Here is a 21,181-nt window from a genome sequence, read left to right as displayed (position 1 = left end):
GCCTACACTTATGCACATCCTTGGATTTGATCTCTAGAACTTCTTCATATCTGGGTGAAAAATAACCTACATTCATCTACGTGTAAATGGTTCAATAAGGTTAAAAAATAGCACAAAGATAGCATGCAGTCAGACTGTCAGGAAGAACAGGCAGATGATAGAACAAGGGTGAGTATTAGTGCATTAGGGATGCAGACTCAAAAAGAGTAGTAAATACTCAACGCATGGAGTATAAGGAATATGGTGGATGATCTTGTGGCACGATCACAGATTGTTGGGTATGGTGTTTTGGCCATCTTTTTATCATGGCTGAAGGATAGTTGTAGTTGCAATCTGAATATTCAAGGTTACCCGTTTTGTATCAGAGGGAGAGGAAAGTAGGCAGAGGGGGTGGCATGGCTCTGTTGGTAAAGAATAACATCTAATCACTGGAAAGATGTGGCATAGGATTGGAAGATGTTGAATCCTTGTGGGTTGAATTAAGAAACTGCAAGAGTAAAAGGACCCTGATGGCAGCTATATACAGGCTTCCCAACGGTACATGGGATGTGGACTTCAGATTACAGCAGTAAGTAGAAAAAGCATGTCAAAAGGCCAATGTTATGAAAGTCATGGGAGATTTCAAATGCAGGTCGATTGGAAAATCAGGTTGATAATAGATCTCAAGAGAGTGAACTAGTTGAATGCCTAGGAGATCCCTTTAAGAGCAGTTTGTTGTTGAACCTACTAGGTGATCAACTATACTGGATTGGGTGTTATGTAATGAACTGCAGGCGATTAGGGAGCATAAGGAGGCTGGGATCACAATATCATTGAGTTCAACTTGAAATTTAATAGGGAGAAAGTAAAGTCTACATAGCAGTAATTTAGTGAAGTAAAAAAAATTACAGTGATATGAGAGAGGAGTTGGCCAGAGTAAATTGGAAAGAGATGCTGGCAGGGATTATAACAGAGCAGCAATGGAGTGAATTTTTGGGGAAAATGAGGAAGGTGCAGAATAGATCTATTCCAAAAAGAAAGAAATAGTCAAATGGCGAACTAGTACAACCGTGGCTGGCAAGGGAGGTCAAAGCTAATGTCAAAGCAAAAGAGGGGGCATACAACAAAGCAAAAATTAGCAGGAAGATAGAAGATTGGGAGGCTTTTAAAAACCTACAGAAATTGTCTAAAAGATCACTAGGAGAGAAAAGATGAAATATGAAAGCAAGGTAGCAACCATTATCAAAGCAGATAGTAAAAGCTTTTTCAAGTATATAAAAAAAACGATGATATAGAGATGATGGTATAGGACCGCTAGAAAATGAGCCTAGAGCAATAATATCAGGGGCCAAGGAGAAGGCAGATGAACTAAATTAGTTTTTCGCATCAGTCTTCATTGTGAAGACAATGGCCATGTGCCAGATGTCAAAGGGTGTGAGGGAAGAGATGTGAGTGCAATTACTATTACAAGGGAGAAAGTGCTCAAAAAGCTAAAAGACCTAAGGATACATAAGTCACCCAGACCAGATGAACAGCATCCTAGGGTTCTGAAAGAGGTAGCAGTAGAGATTGTGGAGGCATTAGTAATGAACTTTTAAAAATTCACTGGACTCTGTCGTGGTGCCAGGCAATAGGAAAATTGCAAGTGTAACTCCATTCTGTAAGAAAGGAGGAAGGCAACTGAAAAGAAATTATAGACCAGTTGGCCTGACCTCAGTGGTTGGGCAGATATTGCAGGCAGTTGTTAAGGATGAGTTTATGCGGTACTTGGTGAGACAAGACACGATAGGTTAAAGTCAGCATGGTTTCCTTAAGGGAAAATCTTGCCTGACGAACCTGTTGGAATTATTTGAGGAGATTACAAGTAGATAAAACGGGTTGCAGTGGATGTTGTATATTTGGACTTTCAGAAGGTCTTTGACAAGATGCCACACATGAGGCTGCTTACCAAGTTAAGAGCCCATGGTATTACAGGAAAGTTACTGACATAGTTAAAGCTTTAGCTGATTGATAGGAGGCAGCGAGTGGAAATAAGAAGATCCTTTTCTGATTGGCTGTCAGTGACTAGTACTGTTCCGCAGGAGTCGGTGTTGGGACTGCTTCTTTTCATGCTGTTTATCTGCTTTTTATCCTCTTAGAAATGGCCAGAGCCTAGGTTTTCAAATCTCTGTGAGTCTGTTGGAGAAGTCAAAGGTCCAAAATCTGCAAATCCACCAGTCCGCTGGAGGCTGAAAAGACGGGTTTAGGAAAGAGAAAGTGTCTGCGTAAGGCAGTGAAGGCCAATTCATTAAATGTTTTCAAGAAGGTATTAGATAAATTTCTCATTGTTAAAGGGACAAAGGATTTAGGGAGAAGAAATGAACAAGATATTGAACTGGATGTTCAGTTTTGATGGTGTTGAATTATGGAGGAACTGTGAGGGGATGAATGACATCTTCTGCCTTACTCCCTGAGTTTCGATGTTTAAGGTATTATCTAGGGTTCTTACTTAATAATTTTAATCTTTTTTACACCTTAGTGGAATACACCCTCCACCTTCTCTTGTAAAAGCAAATCAACACAGCCTAAGGCCAACTTGGCTAAATAAAAACTATTAAATAAAAGCTAGAAGTTCTCATAAGGCCATAGGGAGTTAGTGTGACCTTCCTGTCAGCTTGTCCCAGACTGGCCATTCTCCTCTGACCTCTCTCATTAACAGGGTGTTGATGGCAACAGAAATACCACTTTGTGGGTTTGTTTTTTGCACCATTTTCTGGAAACTCTAGAGAGTGCTGTGCATGAAAACCTCAGGAGAGAGCATTTTCTGAAATACTCAAACTTCCCATCTGGAATCAATAGTCATTCCACAGTCAAAGTCATAGATCACTAAGACGTGGCTGAAAGAAGGCCATAGTTGGGAGCTTAACATTAGAGGATATACTTTGTATTGAAAGGACAGGCAGGAAGGCATAGGCAGTAGCGTGGCTCTGTTGGTAAGAGATGGAATTACATCTTTAGAAAGAGGTGACATGTTGAATCGTTGTAGGTGGAATTAAGAAACTGCAAGGGCAAAAAAAAAACATTATTAGAATCATATGTCGGCCTCCAAATAGCCAAGATGTGGGGTTGAGATTGCAAAGAGAGCTGGAAAAGGCATCTAATAAGGTAATGTCATCATTGTAATGAGACTTCAATATGCAAGGGGATTGAGAAAATCCAGTTGATGTCGGATTGCAAGAGAGGGAATTTGTTGAATGCCTATGAGATGGCTTTTTAGAGCAGCTTGTGCTTGAGCCTTCTCGGGGAAAAGCATTCTTAGATTGGGTATTGTGTGATAACCCGGATCTTATTAGGATGCTTAACGTAAAGGAACAGTTAGGAGGCAGTGATCATAATATGATTGAATTTATAATGCATTTTGGGATAGAGAAGCATACATCATATATATCAGTGTCTCAATGGAATAAAGGGAATTACAGAGGCATGAGAGAGGAGCTTGCCCAGGTGGACTGGAGGAGGATACTGGCGGGAATGACAGCAGAGCAGAGATGGCAGAAGTTTTTTGGGAATAATTCACAAGGTACAGGATAGATTAAGTCCCACAGAAGAAGTTCTCAAATGGCAGGGGTAGGCAACCAGGGATGAAAAGGGAAGTTAATAACTGCATAAAAGCCAAGGAAGGCGCATATGATGTAGCAAAAGGGAGTGGGAAGTTGGATGGTTGGGAGGCTTTTAAAATCCAACAAAAGGCAACTAAAAAAGCCTTAAGAAGAGAAAAGATTAAATATGAGGACAAACTAGCTGATAATATAAAGCAGGATACTAAAAGTTTGTTTCAGTTCCATAAAGAGTAAAAGGGAGGTGAGAGTTGATATTGGACCACTGGAAAATGATGCTGGTGAGGTAGTAATGGGGAACAAAGAAGTGGCAGATGAACTTATTGAGTACTTTGCATCTGTCTTCACTGTGGAAGACACTAGCAGTCCAAGAGGTGAGGGAGCAGGAGTGAATGCCATTTCTATTACAAAGGAAAAAGTGCTAGGCAAACTCTAAGGTCTTAAGGTGAATAAGTCACCTGGATTAGATGGACTACATCCCAGAGTCCTGAGAGAGGATGCTGAAGAGATAACAGATGCATTGATCATGATCTTTCAAGGATCACTTGATCCTGGCATAGTCCTACAGGAGTGGAAGATTGCAAATGTCACTCCACTCTTTAAGAAGGGAGGAAGGCAAAAGAAAGAAAATTATAGGCCAGTTGTCTAACTTCAGTGATTGGGAAAGTGTTGGAATCTATTATCAAGGATGAGATTTGGGGATACTTGGAGACCAATGATAAAATAAGAAAGTCAGCGTGCTTTCTGTAAAGTGAAATCCTGCCTGACAAATTTGTTAAGAGTTACTTGAGTGTGTAACAACCAGAGTGGACAAAGGAGAGGCAGTGGATGTCATTTATTTGGACTTTCAGAAGGCATTTGATAGGCTGCCACACATGAAGCTGCTTAACAAGATAAAATCCAATGGCATTACAGGAAAGATGGTTGAAGGAATGGCTGACAGGCAGGAGGCAGCAAGAGGGGAAAAAAGGGGGCCTTTTCTGGTTGGCTGCCATTTTGACCAGTGGTTTTCCTCAGGGGTCAGTATTGGGCCTGCTACTTTTCACAAATTTGTCAATGATTTGGATAATGGAATTGATGGCTTTGTGGCAGGATGTGCTAAGGAAACAATGTGATTGCAGCAGGACTTAGACAAATTGGAAGAATGGGCAACAAAGTGGCAGATGGAATACAGTGTTGGGAAATGTATGATGATTCAGTTTGGTAAATGGAACAATAGTGCAGATTATTATCTAAATGGGGAGAAAATTCAGACATCAGAGGTGCATTCCCAGAAGGTTAATTTACAAGTTCAGTTTGTGGTAAAGATGGCAAGTGCAATGTTGGCATTTACTTCAAGGGGGATGAAATATAAAAGCAAGGAGATAATGCTGAGCCTTTATAAGACCCTAGTCAGGTTACACTTGGCGTATTGTCAACAGTTTTGGGCCCCATATCTCACAAAGGATGTATTGTCATTGGAGAGTCCAGAGGAGGTTCATGAGGGTGATTCAGGAATGAAGAGGTTAACATATAAGGAGCGTTTTGGCAGCTTTGTGCTTGTACTCACTGAAGTTTAGAAGAAAGTTGGCGTGATCTCATTGAAACCTACTGAATGTTGAAAGGACTGGATTGGGTGGATGTGGAGAAGGGATTTCCTGTGGTGGGAGTATCCAGAACTGGAGGGCACAGCCTCAAAATTGCAGGGTGACCTTTTAGAACAGAGGTAAGGAGGAATTTTTTTTTTAGCCAGAGAGCAGTGAATCTGTGGAATGCTCTGCTACGGACTGCGGTGGAGGCCAAGTGTGTGGGTATATTTAAAATGGTAGTGGTTAGTTTCCTGACTGGTTGGGGCAACAAAGTATATGGCGAGAAGGCAGGTGTATTGGGTTGAGTGGGATCTGGGATCAGCTATGATGGAATGGCAGAGCAGATTCAATGGTCTGAATGACCATGTCTTATGGTCTTAGCACATTACTTCTCGCATTCTGATGATTGACCTGAATCTCTTGACTATGCTTTTATGTACTGAGTTGCTGCCATGTGATTGTCTAATTTGATATTTGCATTAACAAACAGATGTACAGACGTACCTAATAACGTGGGCACTGAGTGCATACACTTTCTTTTCAGTGCTCTTAGAATACTAATCTGGCCACACTGCAGTATAGTCAATACAAGTATGTATGGTTGTAACAAATAACAACAGAGCTGTAAATGAGTGAGACCTGAAATCGAAAGGAGAAGGCTGGAAATGCCCAGGAGATCAGGCAGTATTGTGGAGAGAGAAAAGCTGTCAATATTACAAATTTGTAATCGTACATTAGAATTAGTCAGTTCTGATTCAAATTGCAAAAGTTAAGTTTTTAAATGCCAGGCTACTCAGGAATAAATTGATTTAAGTAAAATGGAGAGTAGTTACGAGAATGAGACAGATTGTCTAATCATTCATGCTTTTTGCAGTCTACGAGACTGTTATGTGCAAGTAGGGTATCCTCTTTGCTTACAAAATAACAGATGATCCAGGTGCACATATGCAGCAGCCTTTGCATGGGAAATGAGGCTTGGGAAATCTCCCATAGGGTAAATTAAAAATAAAAGGAACAGCTGCTCCCTGTCTTCTACATCTCATATCTGCTGGCTGCATATGGCACGGGCTAGGTTCCAATTTGAAACGGGGTGTAGGCTGTGCGACTAAGTTCTTAGTTGTGGTCAATCCATATCATATGTAGGCAACTCACGTTGGGAAGTCATAGGTATAGGTGTGGAGGAGAGCTGCGTCAGCCTTGGTTCCACAGATGGAAGGGCCCTGCTCTCTGCCATGCACATGCAGCAAGGACCTAGGAAAGCATCCTGTTAGATTGCTACTTCAAACAATTGCTGGTTGAAGCACACAGAATCTATTGTGAGCAGCTCTTAGAACTACACCATAGGGAAAGAGAAGGACATAGTTTTACCAGAATGATACTCAGCTTCAAAGCTTAAATGCTATGTGGAGTGATTATACAAACTGGTCTTCTATTTACTTGATAGAGTAAAAGATGAGGGCATTTGGCCTAAGTTTGCAAGGCATTTCAAAGAGCCTTACACTGTATATAAAGAAGATCTATTTCCAGTGATTGGGGAGTTCAGAGTTAAAGTGTGTCATCCAAGAATGCCATTAATTAGACTTTTCCATGCATAAATGATAACAAAATTTTGGAGTGCTAGTAATTAATGTGAAGTCAGCTGTAAGATCTATAGGGTTTCCTTAGCCAAAACTCAACATACTTCAGCTGGATTATGGGGCCAAGGTTCTTGAAATAGGTTATTGATTGGCTCATCTGAGAAAGTATGAAGATTTGCATTTTGGGAAGTGAAAGCAGGGCAGGATTTACACAGTGAATGGTAGAGACCTGGGGATTGTTTTAAAACTACATAGTTCCCTGAAAGAAGCACCTCGGGATGAAAGGCTGGTTAAGAAGGCATTTGGTACACTGTGCTTCGTTAGTTAGGGCACTGAGTAGAGCAATTGGGACATCACATCACAGTTGTGCAAGATGCTAGTGAAACTGTACCTGGGCTATTGTGTACAGGTTTGTTACCCAATCATAGGAATGATGTCATTATGCTGGAAGGAACACAAAACAAGATTAATGAGAATGTTGCCAGGGCCCGGGGGCCTGAGCTATAGAGGGAGGTTAGGTAGGTTGAACTTTATTCATTGGAACACAGGAGAGTGAGGGGTGACCTTACAGCAGTATATAAGATCATAAAGGATGTAGGGTAGATGCACACAGCCTTCTTCCCAGGGAAGGGGAATAAAGAAAAAACTAGGAAGTATAGGTTTAAGATGAGCAGTGAAAGATTTAAAAGAGACCTAAGGAGGCAACTTCTTCACACACAAGTTGGAGATATATGGAACGAGCTGCTGGAAAACATGGTTGAGGAGAGCGCAATATCAACACTTGAAAGACACTTGGATAGGTACATGGACAGGAAAGATTTAGAAGGATGTGGGCCAAATTTAGGCAAGTAGGACCAGCTTACATGGTTGACATGGATGAGTAGTTTGGAAAGGCCTGAGTCCCTGCTCTATGACCCTATCAGTTAGGACCTTTTTGATTAGTAAATGGATTCAAAGTGCTGAATGATTGGCTGTTTTTCCTACATTCCATGTCCCAACAATGAATGCACTATGTGAAAGGCAACTTCTTAACTAAAGCCTTTCAATGAAGCAATATTGACCTTCTAATTTAGTTTCTTTACTTACTAAGCTTTAATTGCTTTGGCAAGTTTGAACATTGCAAGGAGAGCAAAGGTTAATGGTGCCCAGTTTTTTGAGAGTTTTTATATTGTAATTCCTGAATGAAGCACAGAATGGGGGCCGTCTGGAGCTCATGGAGCTGGCTTTCTTTGCCTCTACCGGGATCTGAAGCTGTGCTTTACTCCTCAGTCTCCTCATTCCTGGAATTGACTACAGACGGAAATTTACTCAAGCAGACCAGCTTCTATCCCCCTCTGACCCTGTACCATATGGAGCCAGCAGCTTTGAGATGAAGAGGACTAGAAGGACAGCTGTGTCTTTTATTTCCCTCTCTCCCTGTGGAAATATACTCGGGCTTTATTTTCCATGCATTAATAGCGAGTTGCTAGAAAGTTAAACTCTTGGTTAGTTTCTACTGGTGATTTCTTATGGGCACAATGGTAGCATAGTGGTTGGCATGACACTATAGAGCTCGGGTCATTGGAGTTTGGAGTTCAATCTCAGCGTCCTCTGTAAGCAACCCCACGGAGTGCAAGGGTTTTCTCTGATTCTTCAGTTTCCACTAACAGTCCAAAGACATTCTGGTTAGTAGGTTAATCAGCCATTGTAAATTGTCTTGTGATTAGGTTAGGGTTAAATCAAGGGTTGCTGGGCAGTGTGGCTCAAAAGGCTGGAAAACCTGATTCCATGCTGTATCTCTAAATAAATAAAATAGCTCTGAGAGTGGGAACTTAGTAGTGTCAGTGAAAAGGGAGCAAACTGCAACTGTTTTGTTCGATAGCTACTGTCCTTGACAAAAGAGCAGTGTAGATTACAGTGATAACTACAGTGTAGATAGACATCATCAAGTGTGGCTCCAACCTTGGAATTCATTATTTGAGGTGGAATTATTGAGTATTTAAATATTGATAAGATAATAAAAACCAACCAAGATAGCTGCAGGAAGAGCAATCTTACTTGACAAGTATAATTACGTTTTTTTAAAGAAAGGACTGTGTGTGTTCATAAAAGGAACATGGCTGAAATATGCATGGTTTTTCAGAAGCTATTGTGTAAAAATCCTTTTCAGAAGTTTGTAGGTACAGACTAATGCACAAAAAGGTGGCGCAAGATAAGGGCTGATTGTCAGGAAATAAAATGAGCATTACTATAAAGGAGAAGGGTTACAAGGAATGCATAAAAAACACAAAATGCTGGCAGAACTCAGCAGGCCAGACAGCATCTATGGGCATCAGACATCTTCTGATGAAGGGTTTCGGCCCGAAATGTCGTCACTACCTCCTCCCATAGATGCTGTCTGACCTGCTGAGTTCTGCCAGCATTTTGTGTTTTTATTTATTTCCAGCATCTGCAGATTCACTCATGTTACAAGTAATGCAGTCCATTTTTGTTTCTGATTATTTGGATGTAAATAATTTAGATCTGGGCACAGGGAGATGCATATAAATATTTTGGGGAACAAACAGCGAGTAGAATTGATAAGGACGGTGGTGAATGGGCAGTTTTTATTCACTATGAACTGGCGCATTGAGGAAGGAAATGCTGGGGTTGGGATGGTGATAGATGCTGAGTGAAAAGCTACAGAGATATTCTAGCTTCCTCTCTCTCACGCTGCTACTGGAAACAATAAGGTAATCATGGGCTTTTCAAACAGCAGAACAGCCTTTCTTCATTTGTTCTGTAAAACTACATAACCTTTAAAAGTTCTGTTAAATCCCACTTGAATACTCCAAAGGAAAACTGAAGCTTCGCCATTTCCACCTGAATGCAGATAGCTAAGGTCATCGAGAGGTTTATTAAATAGTGGTGTTAAATAAAGGAAAAAAGAAATTATAATAAATTGAATAAGACAGTGAAAAAGCCTTTGAGTGAGTTCAATGTGTAGCTTTGTAGGGCATGCTGAGCTACGGATTGAGCATTTAAATCTGTGAAGAGTACTGCACTATTTAGTTACCTTGTGAACAGTTTGGGTCCCATATCTCAGAGGATGTGCTGTCATTGGAGAGGGTCCAGAGGAGGTTTACAAGAATGATCCCAGGTTTGAAGGGGTTTGCTGTATGTCTCTGGGCCTGCACTCGCTGCTGTTTTGGAGGATCTCATTGAAGCCTACTGAATATTGAAAGCCCTAAACAACATGGATATGGAGTAGATGTTTCCAGTAGTGGACAAATCTAGGAGCAGAGGGCACAGCCTCACAATGAAAGAGTGTCTCTTTAGAACAGAAATGAGGAGTCAGAGGGTGGTGAATCTGTGGAATTCATTCACCACTTATGACTATGATCCATAATTAACTTGTGAGTGTATTCTCAACTGCTTATTTAATCTGTAACAGATATCAATAGATACCCAGTTACTTTGGCATCATTTGGGAAATCAGATCTAGTATAGACTCTATTCTAAACTCAGGAGGTAGTTAGGGATGGGTAATGGTTGCTATTTATGCCAACAAATAAAAAAAATGAACACTATGCACAGAATGTTGGGGGAACTCAGCAATTCAGGAATTACTGTGATTTCTTTTTATGTAAGTGAATAAGCAGTTGATGTTTTGGGTCAAGACCCTTCTTCAGAAAGGAAGGAGGAAGATGCCAGGTTTAAAAGATGATGGGGTAGGGAGATGAAGGAAGATTAGCTAAAATGGAGCCAGGTGGGTGGAAAAGGTAAAGGGGTGGAGAGAAAGAAATATGGTAGGAGAGTAGAGTGGACCATGGGAGAAAGAGAAGACGTGTACCAGGAGGAGGTGACAGACAGGTGAGGAGAAGAGGTAAGAGGCCAAAGTAGGGAATAGAAGAAGTGGGAAGGGGGATCGAAAAAAAAATTACTGAAAGGACAAATTTATGTTCATGTCAACAAGTTGAAGGCTGCCAAGATGGAATATAAGGTGTTGATTTTCCACCCGGGGAGTGGCCACATCATTGCAAAAGACGAGGCTGTGGACTGACATGTTGGAATGGGAATAGGGATAGGAATTAAAATGCAAGGCCACTGGAAAATACCCCTTTTGGCAGATGGAACAGAGGTGCTCAACAAAGCAGTCCCGCAATTTATGTTGGGCCTCACCAACATAGAGGAGGCTGCATCAGGAGCACTGGACACAATTGATGATGAATGTCCATTGACCTTATATAGTGTATGGAAGCAAAGCATCCAGTCTCTTTGTAAAGAAAAGTTACCATCCATTGGAGCTTGGAAATGTTGTTGCTTATGATTTTACAGCACTTATTAATTGTCTTTAATCATTTTGACAGAATTTCAAGGGTGTGACACCAAGTTGGCAGCATCACATCAGATTATCCCATAAACAATAGTATTAGTAAACGTGGCAACTGAAACAAAAGATTCAGTTGGTTGAAACATTTTTTAAAAAAAACATTGGCAACTGAAACAAAACACCGGTCGAACATGCAGATTGAGGTTTTCATTCCAATAAATTAATAGAAATTCACAAAATATTGTTTTCTCCACAGGAAACTCCTTAAATATCGTTATTGCAAAGTGAATAATCATTTGAACGTGAGATTCCCTTACAGCTTTATCTCTCTCCCTCCCCTGGAAATTCCATTAAAATTAAAATTTTATCTCTTTGTGCTTTATACAGCTAAGCTCTTTATGGCTTCTAATGTTCTAAGGTACTTTATGCAACTTATTACTTAACAGCACTAGATTTTTTCCTGAATGTTTTTGATGAAGTAGGATATGAGAGGCAGAACAGAAATGAAGGTTGTCAGGCAGTGGGTGTAGTGGTGGATATGACAGAGATAATGAGCACCAGGAGATCCAGAGAAGATTTTGCAGATTACAGTTGAGATAATACTGGCAACGTGGATGGGGAAATGGAACTGGCCAAGTGAAAGAGATTGCCGCTCGGCTGTGGGAATACACTAGGACCTGCCTATTTGTTTTAATATTTGTTGGGATGCCTGTGGACACGTCAAAATGGGAGTCTCATACAGCACTCAAGAGGAAAAAACTGATTGTTTTTCTTTATTTTATGATTACATCTACCAGAGGTGGGGAAAAAACCTAACAGAAGGCAGCCGAACATGAGAAACAAAATGTTTCTCATAGGAAATCTTTTCTAAGTAAGGCAATAAGGAGACAGCACAGTCTCAGTGTCATCAAAAAGCAAGCAAGAATTCACTTTTACCCATGGGGGTCAGAACTAATAAAGAGCTAAACTGTAGCAATTTAAAGGAGATGTGTACAGTTGAATAAGTATTATTGCCCCTGTACATGTACAGCCTAAAATTCCCACTAGTCTTTTAGGACCACCTGCATACCTGTATTTTCTCTGGGGTTTGAATGATTTTAAGGCTGCACAGCTGAAAGTCCTCTGGTTTATAAACTGCAATTCTTGTTTACAAGGATATTCTTAAAGTGAATACTTTTCAAATCGGTTAAACAAAGCAATACATGTAACTCATTTAAAAGGATGAAAGTCAAACATTTCATTGCCGTTGTTTCAGAAATTAACAAATATTGCCTTGCAGTGTAAAAAAAATAGCTGTGTGCTCTTCCTACTGTCTGCTTGACTATCTTTGTGTTGGTAGCTGGAACCAGCTCATTGGAAGTCACAATTCTGGCACTCTATAAAACACAAAATTCCAGCTTTAATTCCATCTTGATTCTTGCTTTTTGCTGAGAGTGCTTATTACTATTGCCAAATTCAGTCATCTCGCTGCCAGGTTGAACATTAAAACGTACACAACGCCAACTTGTAGATCTCCTGAAATGAACACAAAATATAAGTCGATAGCCAAGTCAGAAATTCCCAGTTCCCACACCTAAAAAAAAACTAAACTCCTAGCAAAGTAGAGCTACACATTTAGGTCATACTCTTTGTTCTTTAAGTGTTGGCTGCCTTACAGTGATTCTGTCACTTAATGACTTATGGTTTTCAACAGGAATGACAGCAACCACAATAAATGACTTAAACTACTGCAGTGAAAACCCATCCAACGTGACTTAATAGACTTTTGAAAAAAGTCACACCAGTCTTTTCTGAAGTGAGGAAAATTCATTTGATACTGAGATTAACTGATAAATCTCAGATCTGAGCTCTAACCATGCTTGTCATGAAATAATGTAGTCCAGAAATTCAAAGGTGAAGAACAGTGATAATCTGAGTTCATGTTTTGTAAGTGTGAGAATATAGGAAAATTTTAAACACAATATTATGATAGTAAAAATATGATAAGGGCATAGTAAGGTTTAATGTTTCATGTATTGTAGGCTTGTTACAGTTTGGCTTCTACATTGAAGTTCCTCTATAACAGAGTTGAAGTATACAGGACTGGATTTATACAATGAGCCCTTGAAAACCAAATAATATTATTTGTCCCAGTGAAGGAAGCAAAGGCAGGTGCTGGTTCAAAGGTACAATTTTCTCATGGGTATGATTTCCTACAGCATAGAAGGAGACCTTTCAGCCCATCAAGTCAATGTCAGCTCTCAGAGCAATCCTATCAATCTCAATCATTTGCAACACACACAAAATGCTGGAGGAACTCAACAGGTCAGGCAGCATCTATGGAAGTGAATAACCAGTTGACATTTCAGGCCGAGACCCTTTTTCAGGGCTGGAAAGGAAAGGGAGAAGACACCAAAGTAAAAAGGTGGGGGAGGGGAAAGAGGTTAGCTAGAAGATGATAGGTGAAGCCAGGTAGGTAGGAAAGATAAAGGGTTGGAGAGGAGGAATCTGATAGAAGAAGAGGAGTGGATAATACGAGAAAGGAAAGAAGGAGGGTCTCCAACATGCCCATCATCTTCTGCCCTGATTCTCCTGCCATCAATCAACACTGTTTGCAATTCAATGTAGCAAATTAAACAAATAGTTGGCACATTTTTGGGATGTAGGAACAATCCCATAAAATCAAACAGAAAATATCCAACTTCACATAGTTAGCACCAGGAGTCCGGCTGGAGTCTATGACAATCTTCAGCAATAATTATATACAGTAAATTACAAATATAATCAGAAGCTCAACTGTGTTTTTCATGCAGCTATCTAACTTTCCACTTCAAAACTTAATAAATTGGTTTATTGTTGATACGTATCCCTAAGCACAGTGAAAAACTTGGTATGCCATCCATACAGATCATTTTGTTACAATCATGCCTTGAGAAAGTAAAGGAGAATTCAATAACAGAATGCAGAATAAAGAGTTACAGGAAAAGAATAAGTGTAGTGAAAGTAGGCAATAAGGTTCAAAACCATGTTGATTAGATTAGATTGGCTTTATTTTTTCTCTCTGTACATTGAAACACACAATGGACTTTGTCCTTTATGTCACCAACTAATACAGTCTGCACATGTGTCTGTAGCTGCCCACAAGTGCCCCCATGCTTCTGGTGCCAACATAGCATGCGCACAACTTGCTAACTCTAATTAAATCATATGTCTCTGGAATCTGGGAGGAAACCAGAGCACCTGGAGGAAACCCATGTGGCCATGGGGAGAACGTATAACCTCTTTGCAGACAGCGGCAGGAAATACCCTATGAATTCTAAGGACCAGTTATGATATTTGGAATTCTTCTTGGAATCCTGTTGATACTTTCATGTTATTAATAACAATGTGATTGCTCTAGGATAATCATGCATTGTACCTATGGCAAATAGTGGTTACAAAGCATAAAGGTACTTCCCTTTTGATGGAGCATTAAATTAAGTCCCATTAATCCTTTCAGATGAACTGAAGTTATCCTACTATATAAAATTAATCAAGACAATAGAATTGTTATTTATTCCTTAAGTATTATTAAAACTGGATTCCAACAAAATGCAAATGCTGAAAATCTAAAATAAAAACAGACAAGTATTCCGAGGGTACATCCTAGGAAATGAATGGTAGTGACTCAAACAGCAAAAAAACAGCAGAGATGTGTGTGTATGTGTGTGTGTGTTCTTATTTCAGATGGTGCTGTTTTCCCACCATTTAATTAATTGTTGAATTCACTACCATTTCTATTCAAGAAAAATCCAGTTCTGACGAACTGTCAAAAATCTGAAACATTAACCCTGTTTTGTCTTCACAGATAGCTCCTGGCCAGCTAAGTATTTCTACCAGTTTCTGTTTTTAATATATTATGACAGATAATAGTGATTAAGCAACATGCAAATGAACTGGAACCTTGGCTGCAAAGCCTTCAGGAAACTCATAATACAAGTTTATATTTTTCAAAATGTCTCTTTCATGTAATGTGCCTAGGATTGTGATCTTGTAATTGAGGTGCTTACATGGAAAGATGAGTATTGACATAATTTGGGGTATCACTTCATCTCCTGTCCATGTTGAAGAAGACCCTCATTGCATGAATTTAGATTGCCAAATTCAGAGAGGATGCAAGGATGTGAGTACTTGAAGTGACACAAGAGTGTTGATCATACAGTTTGACCTGTCCACTGAGTGACCATAGGTGTTAAAGAAGAAAAGACATATTCAAAATTTCAACTACCTCTCCCAGTTTCTCTCCTGCTCTTTCTCACTTCCCCTTTTTCTGTGATCTCTTACATTCAAAAAGGCCTCTATTCTTTCTTGGATTGATTTTTGTTAATTTCTAATTTTTCAACATTCAGCTGTCTCTACTGGTTGGCTCTATAGATGTTGGCACAATTAGCATTTTTTTTCCGAACATAATGACTACACCTTTGGAAGAAAATAAATAATGAATTGGTTGTGAACTCAATCTAAACAGTTATGGTTCTGGAAGAGAATGCAATTCAAATTGAAAGAAAAAAGGAATGTAAATGACCAACAATAGACTGAATATAACTTTTATTTAACTATGTACCTTTTTTAAACTACAGAATATTTATGGTCACCTAGCTACACTAGATGTCTGTTTCACATGGAGATATTAATTTGATTTTATAAAACAATATTTGTATTTTTAAAAATACTTTTATTTGTATTTTTTGAAAGGTTAGGTGTGGTCATCATGGCTTTGTTCATGGAAACATTTGTCACATGAATTTGACTGAGTTTTCTGAAGAAGTGACTAGAAGAATTGTCGAGACCAGGTTGGAAGATGTCTACATGGATTTTAGCAAGGTGTTTGAAATGATTCCTTACAGTAGTCTTGTCTAGTAGGTTTGAACACATGAGATTTAGTATTAGATACTCAACTGAGTACAAAAATGGGTTGGTGGTAGGAGGCAGAGGGTGGTAGAGGAGTATTGCTTTTCAGTTTAGACACCTATGACCAATGGTGTGCCATAGGGATCAGTACTGATTCACTGTTGATTGGATGAGAACATAGGTGGCAAAATCAATACAGCTGTAGATGACACTAAAACTGGTGTCACCAGCAAACTTACTAATCGTGGACAGTGAAGAAAATTCTCAAAGGTTATACTAAGCTATTGATTAAGTGGGAAAGCAGGCCGAGGAATGGCAGATAGAACTTAACTCACACAAGCATGCAAAGATCCTGGATAAATCAGGGCAGGATATAGACCGTAAATGGCTGGGCAGGGGATGTATTGTTGATTAGAGAAACATTGAACATTTAGGTAGTTGCCTGAATGTGGCAACATAGGTAGACAGGGTAGCAAAGAAGACATATGGAATGCTTGCCTTAACAGAGTTTGACGACATGTGCAGGAATTCGGACATTGTGATATTATTCTGTGAAACATTGGATGGGACCACACTGAGATACTGTGCGCTGTTCTGGACGTCATGCTATAGGAAGGATGTGATTAAGCTAGAGAAGTCTCAGAAAAGATTCACAAAGATATTGCCAGAACTTGAGGTCTTTAGTTATATGTCAGATTGTATAGGCTGTGACTGTTTTCTCTGGAACAAAGGAAAATGAGAAGTGACCTTATATAGGTTTGTAAAATCTTGGGGGACATTGATAAGGTAGAGAGTCATAGTCCTTTTCCCGGGGTAAGGGAATCTAAATATAGAAGGTATACATTTAAGATGAGAGGAGACAAAATTAAAGGGGACGAGGGGCAAGTTTTTAAAAATGGTGGTGATAATATGGAATGAGGAAGTAGTAGAAGTGTGTACTATCATATTTAAAGGGCATTTAGCCCAGTAATTGATAGATGCATTCTAGAGGGAGATGTCCAAATGCAGGAAAATGGGACGAGTTAAGCATTTATATAAGGTCAGCAAGGATGAGCTGGACCAAGGGGCCTCTTTCTATATGGTATAACAATTCTATGACTATGCCATCCGAATATGTTAGACTGGTTACTAAATAAGTTCTCATCTCGTAAAACGGAATGCTGCACTTCACCCAAATTTACTAAGCTTTCACAGAATAATTCCACATTATTTGTCTTTGATGTTCAAAAGCTCCTTTCACGGGCATATAGCACGGTCAAATAGGATTACCACCATCTGGGTGCGGAAAGGGGGTGACTTCCCCTTTAAATTTCCGCCCACCTAAAATGTGTGCTGTATTTATCTGCGGAGTTCGGTGAGTTGTGTTTAATCCCTGGTTCTTCGGTGCACCATGTGCTGTGTTGGCATGCCAGCTTCCACTCAGTGCATTCACAGTAATCAAGCATGAGTACGATCAAGTGGCAGCAGTACATCTGTTAACCCTGCAGCACATTTCATGGTAATGGTAAAATATAGAAAGCGCAGAAGTTCTGAGTGCATTAAAGTTTGAGAATGGCTTGTCTTTGGATTAACCTTGATGTTTTTGCTGCACAGGTTATATACCTGCATCTTTCTGTAAATGCTGGACACATGCTGTTTCTATAGTAATTCAACGCTGAACCCAATTGTAATTTTGCTGCTTAGAGGCATCATTAGTGATTAGAATATCATAAAGAACAAGTATGTATTGCTTTTGTATTTTTGATTGTTCCGATCAGGACTCTCTTTAAGAAGAGTTGGTGCAGTTTAATGCTGATCAACATAAAGGTTGCCAACCTTGCAGGATGAAGGGCAGCTCCTGTTAGGAGTCCTTGCTGTGATTACTATACATAGCTGGATCAACTTATGGTGTGATTAGACACACGGAATTGTAGTCTATTCGCTCTGTATTCATTATGTATAACCACAAACAAACACTCCATTTGCCACATCACTATAACACATTTCTCAAAGCAGTTGCCCTCAGTAAGATTATAAGGAGAAATTCATGTTCAGGTTCTTGTGTTAGACACTGCAAGTGTTTGGACTGCTTTTTTTTTTGTCTCACCATTGGCCAGTGCTCTGTCACCCATGTGGCTTCAGCGACCAAAGAATAATTTCCGCAATGTTTGTCTCCTTCTGAGTGCAGGCTTGCTAGTTGGACAAAGGGTCAGAACATCTGACCCACGGGTCGGTGACTTCCTAGTAATTGCTCCGTCCATTCCTCCACAGAGCCTTGGCAGCCCTATTAAACCTCTGACAGAGTTCAGCGGTCTCTCCTAGCAGTATGCTTGCCATATAAATGTGAGGCGTGTTATGCAACTGGAATCTCACATATACCCTGATAACGTTGGCATCAAAAACACAGCCTCCAAGCTACTCCTCAAATAAAATCCCAGAATAAATAAGGAAATTACAGCACGTTTTGATAAAAGAACATTGAATATAGAACAGGACAGTACAGTACAGGCCCTTCAGACCATCACGTTGTGCCAACCTGTTAACCTACTCCAAGATCAATCCAGTCCTTCCTTCCCACTTAGCTTATTTAAACTTGGAGTTTACTTTAAAGTGAAAAGTGGGAAAAAAAATAATGCAGATGGAGAAAATGTTCAGCTGGTCAGACAGACCACATCTGTGGGAAGAGAAACGGAACTAATGTTGCAGGTATATCATTGATTAGTACTTGAAAGGAAACATACACAGTTTGAAGCTTTAGACCGGGGTTCCCAACCTTTTTTTTATGGCATGGACCCTTACCATTAACCAAGGGGTCTGTGGACCTTCACTGCTTCAGAGAATCTGGGGGAGGAGGATAAATCCAGAGCAGCTTTGGCGACAAGCTGTATACCAGGATATCTTTAAAACGTTTATGATTTTGGAAACCAAACAACATCAAACCACATTGCATTTGAAATTCAGCTGCTCAAACATCAATCCATTTATATTGTCAACTTCAAAATTACGGAATGTGTTAGAAATGCTGTTCTGACATGTTCACTGAAATTAGAATGACAAAACTAAAGAACCTGATTAATCCTACAAACCAAAGAAAACAAAATTTCTGACTCACTTGTGATATCAGCCAGAGAACAAGTGCACCCACATTTGGCATTATTTAGAAAAGAGGACTTTGGGTACCCTATGTCTCTTGGATGAGAAGTTAGTTTTGCTAAGGAATGTAGTAGCAGCCAGCTTAGAGAGACTATGGGCAAAAAAACGGTATCCACCACTCAAAATCATTAGCTCAGCAGAAGCATATGTCCCTGAACTTTAATCAGGTTGTAATAGGTCTTTGGAGACCATTTTTGATTGAATAAATAAGCAGATGTTTCTGGTTGCATAAAGTTCTTTTGCTTCCACTGCTGTTTTGTAAATAAGTAGCAGGCTTCTAGAGTGAAGCTGCATTTCTCTGCGCCCCAGCAAGCTCTGCTGAGTAGAATTAGTATGAAATATTAACTCCATTTCTCCATGTACAGACATGGCTGGGTAGTCACAGCATTCTCTGTTTTGTTTCCAGTGATGTACATCTGCATTTCAAGCAGAGAAAAAAATGTTTCGGAAGGGGTGGAAGTATACAATAGTTTCTCAGTGGTTTTGCTTGTGCATATACAGGGCACAATTTCCAAACTATGAGGAACATAACAATATGCTTCTAGGATATAAAGTCCAGCTCTTGACAGGGTGATTAGATCTGGATGAAAATAAATAGTAGGGAGAGCAAGGAATGAGATACAGAGAAACAAAATTGCAGACATAATTCTAAAAGGCATCCAGCAACAGAATGATCTGGTGGTGCAGGTAAATAATTTGTTAAAAGTGGCAGGGCAGGTTAAAATTGAACAGGATTCTGGACTTTATAAGTAGAGATAAAAAGTAATAAGAGCAAAGAATTTATGACAGAGTTTTAATAAAATATTGGTTCAGCCACAGCTGAGAGTAATCTAGTATGAAAAGGCTTGGTGATAGTTCTTGAAACAGCAGAAACTGGATGGAGGTTAGGAAATAAATTGCAAGAGTAATTAGGGAGAAACTTCCCATTGCCTGAAGGGTCCAGGGATTTGAGGACATAGAACAAAGATGATTCACAAAAGTTTCATGAGGAAAAAATTTGTTTGCACTGTGAGAGACTAATATCTGTGATAAATTGCTGGAATGGATTCATTTGTGGTATTCTGTAAAGAACTGGAAGACTATCAGGGTCAAAGGAAAAGACTGGGAGATGGGATGAGGTGGACTACTCTTGCACAGAACCAGTACAAACTCAGTAGCTACATGGGCTCTGTGCATAACCATTCTGTGATTCCATTGTAAATTGCCACATACATGACTGGACATCATTGTGTAATTAAGACTTACTGCTATTCATGTAGCAGTGGACTGCAGGTTATGGAATGTGGCACAACAGACAATCTTCTAGTGACACTCAGCAGGCTAAGGAGTGTCGTTGTGGGGAAATGATTTGTTGATGTTCAGGTTGAAAGCCAGTATCAGAACTGAAAATGGACTGGGAAAGGTGCCATGTATATAGAGAAACGGAGTGATAAAACTGTAATCCAAAGTGATTGATGAGGGATGAAAGTTGATGGGCAGCTTCCACCAGTTATATTCCTGTCTTTTGCAATGACCACTCCTTTACAGCTCTCTAGTCTACTCAACCTTTCCTACCTAACTCTCCCTGACCCCTGCTGCTTTTCCTTACAATCGCAGGAACTGTAACATCTGTTCTTACGCTTCCCTTGCCGCCATCCAGTACTTAAACAGCCCTGGATTGGTGAGGTGAGGATTGGTAGCCTTCTCTACACCAGTGAGACCAAGCACAGACTAGGAGACCTATGCTCTGTCTCCAGTGGCCATCCCAAGATCCCAACTGCATGCCATTTTAATTTCCTTTCCCATTCCCACACTGACCCGTCAATTCTCAGCCTTCTCCATGGAGGGCCAATGCAAGGAAGAGGAACAGCATCTTGTATTCTGCCTGAGGAGTGTGCATCCAAGTTACATGAATAGTGAGTTTTCCTATTTTACTACAACCCTCCCCTTGGTGGGCTTTTCCCTCTCATGTACCCCCTCTTTTCCAATCCTACTCTGGTCCTCCAATTTTGTAGGTCCTCCTTCAGATTTCCCACCTGCCCGCCACCCATCTGGTTCCAGCTCCATCTGCCTCTTCGCTAATGGTTCCCGTTATCATCTCCTGTACTTCTCATATTCTAACACTGGCTGACATTTGTGTACCTAATTATCTTTCTCCAGGAACTATCTTCAACTTTCACTCTCCCCTGC

At 40.0% G+C, this 21,181-nt stretch overlaps 1 protein-coding gene across 2 annotated transcripts in view; it reads left to right on the top strand.

The window, feature by feature from the left end:
• The window catches only part of slc6a9 (solute carrier family 6 member 9), a 259,999-nt gene that overhangs the window by 165,181 nt on the left and 73,637 nt on the right, over positions 1-21,181 (top strand). Inside the window, exon 1 of one of the 2 annotated variants that reach the window (XM_059984129.1) lies at positions 15,812-15,853. The exons of the other annotated variant lie outside the window; for it this stretch is intronic. Coding sequence (XP_059840112.1) covers positions 15,839-15,853 — 15 coding nt within the window. The 5' untranslated portion in view covers positions 15,812-15,838. Of the gene's footprint in view, positions 1-15,811; positions 15,854-21,181 lie in introns of those variants that run through there. 2 annotated transcript variants of the gene reach the window in all.

Source organism: Hypanus sabinus, chromosome 11, assembly GCF_030144855.1.
Source record: "Hypanus sabinus isolate sHypSab1 chromosome 11, sHypSab1.hap1, whole genome shotgun sequence".
Classification (NCBI taxonomy): Eukaryota; Metazoa; Chordata; class Chondrichthyes; order Myliobatiformes; family Dasyatidae; genus Hypanus; species Hypanus sabinus.
This window is presented reverse-complemented; position numbering and strand designations above follow the sequence as displayed.